The 11,076-nt window shown below is 59.6% G+C and overlaps 1 protein-coding gene across 1 annotated transcript in view; it reads right to left on the bottom strand.

Annotated features, from left to right (window-relative positions):
* Window positions 1-5,472: 5,472 nt before the first annotated feature.
* Window positions 5,473-11,076, bottom strand: part of STIM1 (stromal interaction molecule 1) — a 64,065-nt gene continuing 58,461 nt past the window's right edge. Inside the window, 2 exon segments of the mRNA XM_068168552.1 lie at window positions 5,473-7,823; window positions 7,825-7,967. Coding sequence (XP_068024653.1) covers window positions 7,455-7,823; window positions 7,825-7,967 — 512 coding nt within the window. The 3' untranslated portion in view covers window positions 5,473-7,454.

Here is an 11,076-nt window from a genome sequence, read left to right as displayed (position 1 = left end):
GAGAGGGACATTCCAAAGAACCATGGAGGTGGTTGGCTTGGAGAAGACACTGAAGGTCATCAGTCTCAACCATGCTCTAACTCTGCCAAGGTTGGTGTCAACTACAGCCCTCAGCACCCACAGCTTCCCAACCCCCTCCAGCCATGGGGACTCCACCACTGCCCTGGGCAGCCTGCCACAGGCCTGAGCACCCCTCAAGGGGCACAAATTGCTCCTCAGGGCCAAGCTCAACCTGCCCTGCCACAACCTGAGGCCATCTCCTCTTGGCCCAGCCCTCAGGAGCAGCCCTTGAGCCCCAGCTGGCTGCAAGCTGCTCTCAGGGAGCTGCAGAGAGCCACAAGGTCTCCCCTCAGCCTCCTCTGCTGCAGCCTCAACCCCCCCTCTGCTGCTCCTCACAACTTCTCCACAGCCTTCTCCAGATCCTTCCCCTCCTGCTCTGGACCTTCCCCTCCTGCTCCTCACCCCACCAGAGATGGAGGCAGAACCAGAGGGCTTGAAGGCCCTGATCCATGAGGCCAAACCTCCTTGACCAAGCACAGGAGGCTGCTTGGCCACCACTGGGCACTCCCTTCAACCCCCAACCCCTCCCCCCTAGGTCTTCTTCATGGATCCCAGGAGGAGCTGGAGACACCCTGGCCAAGACCCTTGGAGAAGCCAAGTAGCTGGAGCAGCCACGGAGCTGGACAACCCAATGAGCTCTTCCAGCTGCAGGCCCTGAGGCAACATCATCAGGGGGGTTCCTCTGCCCTTGCTCATCTCACGTCCACCACCTTCAACCCTTCCAAGCTTCTGTGGCCCACAGCTTGCCCACAGCTGTGGAAGCCCCAAACCCAGCTGGGGTTGCTTTGGCTGTTCTTTTGGACCAACTGGTGGAAACCTCCAAGCCCAGAAGGTCAGAAGGTGATGCTGGAGGTTGGGGCTCCCCCTCATGCCAAGCCATGCCCCCACCACAAGCTTCTGGGCGGTGACCTCCTGTGGACCCTCTGCTGCACAGCGGTTTGTGCCCTCAGCCTGGTGCCTACTTCTGGTGGTAGATGACATCAAGAACACCTCCAGGGCAACCCCAGGAGATCCCAGGAGCTCTCCAAGGAGCTCTCCAGATCCTTTTTTTGAGATAGAGAATCATGGAACTGTTTGGGTTGGAGAAGACTTTGAAGATCATGGAGGCCAACCAGGAACCTCCATCACTGCCCCAGGGTGGCACCACCACCCCATGGCCTTCAGCACCACAGCTCTGAGAGCCCTCCAGGGATGGAGGCTCCACCACTGCCTTGGGCAACCTGTTCTAAGACTTCAGAGAAAGGTTTGGGTTGGAGAAGACCTTGGAGATGGTGGAGTTCAAACACAGAGCCAGCACTGCCCCAGGTTACTGCCAACCCCTGGCCCTCAGCACCACAGCTCCAAGGCTTCTTAGGACCTCCAAGAGGTGCACTCCTCTGGGACCCCCTGGAAGGCTCCCATGGAGGCCCACCAGGGGATGGCTCCCATGGAGGCCCACCACCCATCCCCACCACCATGATCTTCAAGGCTTGTTTGATACTGTTGGACACGTTTGTGGTCCAGGAAGCCCCAAGGTGATGATGTCCACCTAGGTGGGAGCAAGGTTGCTGCTGTCCTACCATCCTTCCCACCATGGTCATGGGAGAAGGTGGGACCATGGGGATGGGTGGATCTGGGTGGGAAAGGGAAGCAGCAGACAGCCAAGCATGGAGCAGGGAAAGGTTGGGTAGAGGTGGAGGAAGAAGGGAGAAGAAGACAGGAGGAGGATGGACAATAAGGATTGGACCCTCAGCTCTGAAGCCTCTTGAGTCATTACTCCTGGTGAGGGCATCCTAGACTGGAGGATAGCTCAGGAGGCTTCTGAAGCTCAAGCAGGGTTTGGTCAACAAGAGCTTAGGGTCTCCACCAAGATGGTTCCATCCTTTGTCCCCTCAGCTCTGAAGCTTCTTGACCCACTTCTCCTGGTGAGGACATCCTAGGCTGGAGGAAAGCTCAAGACTTCCTCAGGGGGTTCTGATGCCCAAGCAGGACCACATCTTGGTGCCTCCACCACTCCATGGCCCAAGCCCACCAAGCACCCAGAGCCTGGTGGCACCAAAGCCTTCTCCCTAAGGTTGCCTCAAAGTTGCTGTCTTGGTTCATAGACTCAATTCATGTTTGGAGAAGACCTCTAAGAACATCAAGTCCAACCTTCTACCCCCAGCTCCATGACCACTGGACCATGCCTTGATCCAGCTGTGCTGTGCTCCTCATGGTGGCACAGCCAAAGAGGCTTCCGACCAGCCTCCACCTCTCACCAACCCAACTGGAGCTCCCTCCCTTCCCTTCTGGAAGACCTGGGACTTGTTCTCCTCATTGGGTGAGGAGGTGGCTTTGGAGGCCACCTCCCACCCAGCATGGTGGCCCTAACCTTGGTCCTACTTTGCTCCTGCTCTCCACATCTCCACCAGGTTCCTTCCCACGAAGCAGGCACCGGGCAGAGCAGAAACCTCTGTGCACCCAACACCCTCCAACCACCTTCTCCACCACCCCTGACCCCCAAAGGGACACTTGGGGGTTGGGTGGGGAGGGGGAAGTGGGAGGAGGGTCTTCCTCATGCCCCCAAACCCCACCAGGGTGGCAACCTCTCCAAAGTCAGGAGAGTCTCTGACCTTATCTGGAGCAGATCCTCTGAAGCCAATAGCAAAAGAGAAGCAAAGAAGAGTGAGGAGGTCACCAAAGAACTTCACCCAAGCACAGCTGGACAGCAGGGACCACCCTGCCCAGGTGGACCCCCAGGCAGATGTGAGCTCCAGCTGGCATGGAAGTGAAGGCAGCTTCTCCAACTGAGGCGGCCAACAGCTCCCTGGAGATGCTTTGTCTCCTGCCAGGACTCACCAAGGTTGGGATCTGCTGGACAGCAGAGAAGCTAAAGCCACCCAAGCAACCCAAGGAGCTCAAGGGGGCATCTGCCTCCTCCTCCTCCTCCTTCGCCTAACCAAGGAAGCCAGAAAGTTTTATGGTGGGCTTCCGCCATTTCATACTTGGCCATAAGCCATTGGAGGACCTCAGCTTCCCTACACCTCCTAAGAGGACCTCAGCTCCCCCACACCTCCTCCTTGCACCTCGTCTCCCCCACACCTCCTCCTCGCACCTCAGCTCCCCCCACACCTCCTCCTCCTCCTCCTCACACCTCGGCTCCCCCCACACCTCCTCCTCCTCCTCCTCACACCTCAGCTCCCCCACGCCTCCTCCTCCTCGCACCTCAGCTCCCCCATGCCTCCTCCTCCTCCTCCTCGCACCTCAGCTCCCCCACGCCTCCTCCTCCTCGCACCTCAGCTCCCCCACGCCTCCTCCTCCTCGCACCTCAGCTCCCCCACGCCTCCTCCTCCTCGCACCTCAGCTCCCCCACGCCTCCTCCTCCTCCTCACACCTCAGCTCCCCCACGCCTCCTCCTCCTCCTCGCACCTCAGCTCCCCCACGCCTCCTCCTCCTCCTCGCACCTCAGCTCCCCCACGCCTCCTCCTCCTCCTCGCACCTCAGCTCCCCCACGCCTCTTCCTCCTCGCACCTCAGCTCCCCCACGCCTCCTCCTCCTCCTCGCACCTCAGCTCCCCCACGCCTCCTCCTCCTCGCACCTCAGCTCCCCCACGCCTCCTCCTCCTCGCACCTCAGCTCCCCCACGCCTCCTCCTCCTCCTCGCACCTCAGCTCCCCCATGCCTCCTCCTCCTCCTCCTCGCACCTCAGCTCCCCCACGCCTCCTCCTCCTCGCACCTCAGCTCCCCCACGCCTCCTCCTCCTCGCACCTCAGCTCCCCCACGCCTCCTCCTCCTCGCACCTCAGCTCCCCCACGCCTCCTCCTCCTCGCACCTCAGCTCCCCCACGCCTCCTCCTCCTCGCACCTCAGCTCCCCCACGCCTCCTCCTCGCACCTCAGCTCCCCCACGCCTCCTCCTCCTCGCACCTCAGCTCCCCCACGCCTCCTCCTCCTCGCACCTCAGCTCCCCCACGCCTCCTCCTCCTCGCACCTCAGCTCCCCCACGCCTCCTCCTCCTCGCACCTCAGCTCCCCCACGCCTCCTCCTCGCACCTCAGCTCCCCCACGCCTCCTCCTCCTCGCACCCTCAGCTCCCCCACGCCTCCTCCTCCTCGCACCTCAGCTCCCCCACGCCTCCTCCTCCTCCTCGCACCTCAGCTCCCCCACGCCTCCTCCTCGCACCTCAGCTCCCCCACGCCTCCTCCTCGCACCTCAGCTCCCCCCACGCCTCCTCCTCCTCGCACCTCAGCTCCCCCACGCCTCCTCCTCGCACCTCAGCTCCCCCACGCCTCCTCCTCCTCCTCGCACCTCAGCTCCCCCACGCCTCCTCCTCCTCACACCTCAGCTCCCCCACACCTCCTCCTCGCACCTCAGCTCCCCCACGCCTCCTCCTCCTCACACCTCAGCTCCCCCACGCCTCCTCCTCCTCACACCTCAGCTCCCCACGCCTCCTCCTCGCACCTCAGCTCCCCCACGCCTCCTCCTCCTCGCACCTCAGCTCCCCCACGCCTCCTCCTCGCACCTCAGCTCCCCCACGCCTCCTCCTCCTCCTCGCACCTCAGCTCCCCCACGCCTCCTCCTCACACCTCAGCTCCCCCACGCCTCCTCCTCCTCCTCACACCTCAGCTCCCCCACGCCTCCTCCTCCTCCTCGCACCTCAGCTCCCCCACACCTCCTCCTCCTCCTCGCACCTCAGCTCCCCCACGCCTCCTCCTCCTCCTCGCACCTCAGCTCCCCCACGCCTCCTCCTCCTCCTCGCACCTCAGCTCCCCCACGCCTCCTCCTCCTCCTCGCACCTCAGCTCCCCCACGCCTCCTCCTCCTCCTCGCACCTCAGCTCCCCCACGCCTCCTCCTCCTCCTCGCACCTCAGCTCCCCCACGCCTCCTCCTCCTCCTCGCACCTCAGCTCCCCCACGCCTCCTCCTCCTCCTCGCACCTCAGCTCCCCCACGCCTCCTCCTCCTCCTCGCACCTCAGCTCCCCCACGCCTCCTCCTCCTCGCACCTCAGCTCCCCCACGCCTCCTCCTCCTCGCACCTCAGCTCCCCCACGCCTCCTCCTCGCACCTCAGCTCCCCCACGCCTCCTCCTCGCACCTCAGCTCCCCCACGCCTCCTCCTCGCACCTCAGCTCCCCCACGCCTCCTCCTCGCACCTCAGCTCCCCCACGCCTCCTCCTCGCACCTCAGCTCCCCCACGCCTCCTCCTCGCACCTCAGCTCCCCCACGCCTCCTCCTCGCACCTCAGCTCCCCCACGCCTCCTCCTCGCACCTCAGCTCCCCCCACGCCTCCTCCTCGCACCTCAGCTCCCCCACGCCTCCTCCTCGCACCTCAGCTCCCCCACGCCTCCTCCTCGCACCTCAGCTCCCCCACGCCTCCTCCTCGCACCTCAGCTCCCCCCACGCCTCCTCCTCGCACCTCAGCTCCCCCACACCTCCTCCTCGCACCTCAGCTCCCCCACACCTCCTCCTCGCACCTCAGCTCCCCCACACCTCCTCAGAGGCCCTTGGCTTCCCCACACCTCCTCAGAGGCCCTCTTCTGCTGACCTCTCTGGGAGGTTGTGGAGCTCCAAGGGATGGAAATGTCTCCAAGGGTCACTCAATCGTTTGACTTCATGGCCAAGGGAGATGCAATTGGCCAAAACAAACCAAGCCATGAAGAGCACCAGAAGAAGAAGATGGTTGGGCACCTTGGTTCTTCACTGGTGCCTTCTTCTGGAATGGACAGAGAGATGGATGGACATGGAGCTGGGAGCCACCTGAAGACACCACCCTTAGGTGGAACGTTCTGGATCTACACAACTTGGGCACTAAACTGATTGTCCTGCAAGCATCTAGGGGGAGGTTGTCAGGGACACTTGGAGAAACCAGGTCCACCTGCCACCAAAAATGACCAGGAAGGTCCTGGGGAGCTACTGAGTGCCTGTGGGGATGAAGGAGAAGACCGAAAGGCCTCACTTCTGATCTTCTAAGGACCTCTCAGCAAGGTTCTCCTCCCCTAAGGACCTCTCAGTCAAGTTCCTCTCTCCCAAGGAGTGAAGCACATACCCATGAGATGCAATGACCTGGCCATGGTAAGAAGGTCTGGACTCATTGGTGGTCCATCAAAACCCTTCCAACCTTTGCTCCTGCATTGCCACCTCCACCCTGGACTCCCTTGACCTAGAGGTAGCCACAGAATCCTCAGCTGAAGGTTCACAACAAGCATCCAGATGGACTCAAGGTCAACTATGGACCCTCAAGGACCTCCAAGGACTCCTGCCCTGGGGCCACCTGAGGATCCTGATCTTCTGGCTTGGGCCACAGAAGCTTTCTGAGCTCAGGAGGCCTCCTCTCAGCACCTCTAATGAAAGCAGAGAAGATTCTATCTGTGGCCCCACCAAGGCCTTCTCCTCTCCAATACCACTGAGGGGAACCTGGAGAGATTTAGAGGGATTTAGGGATGGAGATGCCAACATCTCCCTTGGATCCTCTAGGCTGGGCTGGGACTAGATGACCTCTGAAGGTCCCTTCCAATCAAACCATCCTCTGAAAAGTTCTCCTAGGAGCCATCACTTGGTGGCTCCAACAGTAAGAAGTTTCAACTCCTTCTCATCATTTAGAAGGTCCTCAACCAAAACAGAAGGCTTGGAGCTCCCCAACTCCTTCATCTTCTCATCATTTAGATTTTCCTTAGTCAAACCCCAACCAAAACAGAGGTCTTGAAGCTCCCCAACTCCATCTTCTCACCATTTAGGTGTTCCTCAACCAGACCCCAACCAAAACAAAGGTCAAGAAGCTGGCCTTCTCCATCTTCTCACCATTTAGATGCTCCCCAACCAAAACAGAGGTCTTCAAGCTCCTCAACTCCATCTTCTCACCATTTAGGTGTTCCTCAACCAGACCATGACTTTCCAAAGTTCCTTCAACCCAAACCATTCCATGATTCCACAACCTCTGAAGATGCCTTCAAGCCAAACCAAACCAGAGGTCACCCTGCACCTAACCCCTCCCAGATCCTGAGTGGCCACCACCGAGCTCCAAGCCCTCCAAAGCAGCCCCCAACCACTCCACCCTCAAGGGAACCTCCTTGTCGTGGTTCCCTTGCAATTTGCTTGGTGAAGAGCCCCAAAATGAATGGAGGCTTCAAAGAAGGTCAGGTTTGGATGGTCCTTTTGGTGGCCCACCCAAGTGTGGAGTGAGAACCATGTGCCCAGAGGTCCTCCTCCTTTGCTCAGCTAGGGCTCATCAAGAGCACCTCCACAGGCTGGGAGTCTATCAGCTAGAAGGCAGGGATTGTGGAAGCTCTACCAGGGTGGTGAGGTGCCAGAGATGGTGACCAAGTCATGAGATCGCCAAAACACCCCAAGGAGGAAAAGAGCAGAAGGAATGGAGGAGGGAAGAGCAACCCAAGCAAGCAGCAGCTCGTTGAGGACCACCCCGAGGGGGGAACCTCCAGAAGGCTCTAGAGAAGGGGAAAAAAAACAAAGATCAACAGGTACCCAAAGCTCTCAGCGTGACAACCAACTCCAGAAGTGACATCAGGAGGGGGCAGATCAAGGACGGAGTCCGTCGGGAGGAGGTAAGAGGAGGCGGTGTGATGGTAATAGACTGGGTGGCCATGGCCAGCAGCAGCGGTGGCAGCGGTGGTGGTGGTGGATGAAGAGCAAAAGGTGGAAGAAGAAGGATGAGGAGGAGGAGGAGGAGGAGAAGAAGAAGAGGTGGAAGAGGTGGTGGTGGTGGCAGCAGGAGATGCTGGGTTGGTGGTGGTGGTGGTGGCAGGAAGGTCAAAACTGAAGGACTGTCCAAAGGAGTGGTTCTGCATTCGGCGGAGGGGACACTCGGCCTGCCCGGCCGACCCGAGCTTGCCCCAACTCACTCTGGCCTTGCCCATAACTCTCTACCAACCTCTGGGAGCTGTGGAGGTGCTGCTGGGGCTCCACCAGGCGCTGGCGAACCGTGCTGGGCAGGGCAGGAGCTGCAGATGGAGAGGGGAAAGAAAGAGACAAAAAGGTTGTAGGTCAACAGCCAGGAGGAAGCTCTCCCTCCCCTCTCGCCGCCTGCCCACCCCCACCCTGGGTTTCCCCAACCACTACGACCTTGGCCACCAAAAGCCACCAGAAGATCAAGCCAGGCCACCCAGGTCGGAGCAGTCCCACCATGAGCTAAGGAGAGGTTATGGAGGGTGGTGGAGTGCTGGGGCAGCAGGGAGGTGGTGAGGGACATGCTGGGGGAAGGTCCGAGCAAGGCTGGGTGGTGTGGGGATAGGTGCTGGATGAACACCTTAGCCAGTCATGGAGCTGGAGGAGGAGGAAGGCAAGGCAGGCATGAGGGGGGAGGAAGGCAGGCATGAGGGGGGAGGAAGGCAGGCATGAGGGGGGAGGAAGGCAGGCATGAGGGGGGAGGAAGGCAGGCATGAGGGGGGAGGAAGGCAGGCATGAGGGGGGAGGAAGGCAGGCATGAGGGGGGAGGAAGGCAGGCATGAGGGGGGAGGAAGGCAGGCATGAGGGGGGAGGAAGGCAGGCAAGAAGGCAGGCATGAAGGAGGAGGAAGGCAGGCAAGAAGGCAGGCATGAAGGAGGAGGAAGGCAGGCAAGAAGGCAGGCATGAAGGAGGAGGAAGGCAGGCAAGAAGGCAGGCATGAAGGAGGAGGAAGGCAGGCAAGAAGGCAGGCATGAAGGAGGAGGAAGGAAGGAAGGAGTAAGTGGCTGCCTGCTTGGTTCATCCCACCCAAGCCTGCAGTGACCTGGGGTCAAGGTTGGGTGTCTCAAGACCAGGACTGCTCTTACTCTCAGGCAGCCACCTGAACACCTCAGAGGGTTCAGCAGGCCAGGCTGGGAGGGTTTGGGGCTCCCCAACCTGGAGAAGAAAAGGCTCCAAGGAGACCTTCTGGTGGGCCTGGAAGGCCTTCAAGGAGGCCAGAAGTAAGCTGGGGACAGACTTTTGAGCAGGGCCTGTTGGGACAGGCCAATGGGGGCCAGGGGTCCACAGAATGCTGAGGGTTGGAAGGGACCTCTTGGCCAACCTCCCTGCTGGTTTGGAGGTCAGACCAGGGAGAATTTCTTCACAGTAATGGTGGTGAGACCCTGGCCCAGGTGGCCCAGAGAGGTGAGAGATGTCCCATCCATCTTGATGGAGCTCTGAGCAACCTGCTCTGTTTGGGGATGTCCCTTCTGGCTGCAGGGGATTTGGACTGGATGGCCTTGGAAGGTGCCTTCAACCCAAACCATTCCATGCTTCCATGGCCTTGGAAGGTGCCTTCAACCCAAACCATGATTCCATGAAATGTGGTTCAGGATGATCCACTGGCTGCAGTCTCCAGCCAAGGTGGTCTTGGAGATGGTGAACTATGACCCTATGGAGTTCCATCACCACCTGGACCAATGGTTTGGAACCCACTGGCCACAACCTCCATCCAAGATGGTCTTGGAAGTGGCAAACTATGACCCTATGGAGTTCCACCATGACCTTGCTCATTGGTTTGGAACCCACTGGCCACAATCTCCATCCAAGATGGTCTTGGAGGTGGTGAACTATGAACCTATGGAGTTCCACCACCACCTGGTCCAGTGGCTTGGAACCCACTGGCCACAATCTCCATCAAAGATGGTCGAGTAGGTGGTGAACCATGACCCTGTGGAGTTCCACCACCATCTTGACCATTGGTTTGAAACCCACTGGCCAACAATTTGCATCCAAGATGGTCTTTTGCAGAAGATAAGGTGTTCAGGATCATGCAGCAGCAGCAGATGTCCAAAATGGGTTAAAAACAAACGGTGAAGAAAGAGAAGAAAGCTCAGAAATGGAGGAGGAGAGGTCCTTCGGGAATGGAAGAACCAACACATCCTGGCCAGGGCTGTTTCCACCTCCCCAAGGTCAACCAGAGATCCTCCCATGGGCTTCTACCACTCAGGTCCTTCACCACTATCCCCACCTCCAATCCTTTGAGAGGATGGTGGTGAAGGTGTCTAAACCACCTTCTTCCTAGGTCAAGTTTGAAGAGTTCCAGAGGTGACCTGAAGGCAAAATGAAGTCCCCTGGGGTCAAGGTGGAACTAAATCCACCTCCTGCTGGTGGGGACAACAGAAAACTGCTCCAAGGTGGTGGGGAAGGAGAGTTCCTGGGGAAGAGCTGGGGTTGACCCCAGCTGTCCCACCAGTAGCATGGACAGGAACTGCCCAGCAGATCCCTACTTGTCCACTGATGGTGGGGACCTACTTCAGGACTCTCAATCTGAAGGTCTAAGAAGGAGCCAAGCCCTGGAGAAGAATGAACTTGGAGGTGGGGGAAGACTCTGGGGTTCTGATCCAGGTTCTGGGTCATCTTGGACCAAGAAGTTTTTGCCCTCAGGGGTTGGGTTGAGGTTGTCTCCTGAGCTTCTACTCCTCCTTGCCCTCTCACCACTCTCAGTGGTGAGAGCTCTCTGAGTGCCCTCCTACTACAGGAGCAGAAACCGAGCTGCCTCCTTGGCCAGCCACAGCAGGCCTCCACTTCCCACCACTGCCTTGCTGTGGACACTCTGCCCATGTTCTATCAGCACTCAGCCAAAGGAGCTGCTCAAGGTCTTGAAGAAGACCATGACCACCAACCCTAAACCAATGACCTGGCATGGTGAAGAGCCTGGAGAAGGAGGAGAAGGCTGTGGAGAAGTTGTGAGGAGCAGCTGAGGGCCCTGGGGGGGTTGAGGCTGCAGCAGAGGAGGCTGAGGGGAGACCTTGTGGCTCTCTGCAGCTCCCTGAGAGCAGCTTGCAGCCAGCTGGGGCTCAAGGGCTGCTCCTGAGGGCTGGGCCAAGAGGAGATGGCCTCAGGTTGTGGCAGGGGAGGTTGAGCTTGGCCCTGAGGAGCAATTGGTGCCCCTTGAGGGGTGCCCAGGCCTGTGGCAGGCTGCCCAGGGCAGTGGTGGAGTCCCCATGGCTGGAGGAGTTTGAGCGCTGTGGAGCTGTGGTGCTGAGGGCCATGGGGTGGTGGTGCTGGGGCAGTGCTGGGGCCATGCTTGGTCCTGATGGTTATGGAATCATTGTGGTTGGAAATCTTGAAGCTCATCAAATCCAACCACTGACCCAACCCTAAAGGTCTTTCCCAAGCCAA

This window comes from Melanerpes formicivorus, unplaced genomic scaffold (genome assembly GCF_026170545.1).
Source record: "Melanerpes formicivorus ecotype bairdi unplaced genomic scaffold, bMelFor1.0.p_v2 SCAF_141, whole genome shotgun sequence".
In the NCBI taxonomy this organism is placed as follows: Eukaryota; Metazoa; Chordata; class Aves; order Piciformes; family Picidae; genus Melanerpes; species Melanerpes formicivorus.
This window is presented reverse-complemented; position numbering and strand designations above follow the sequence as displayed.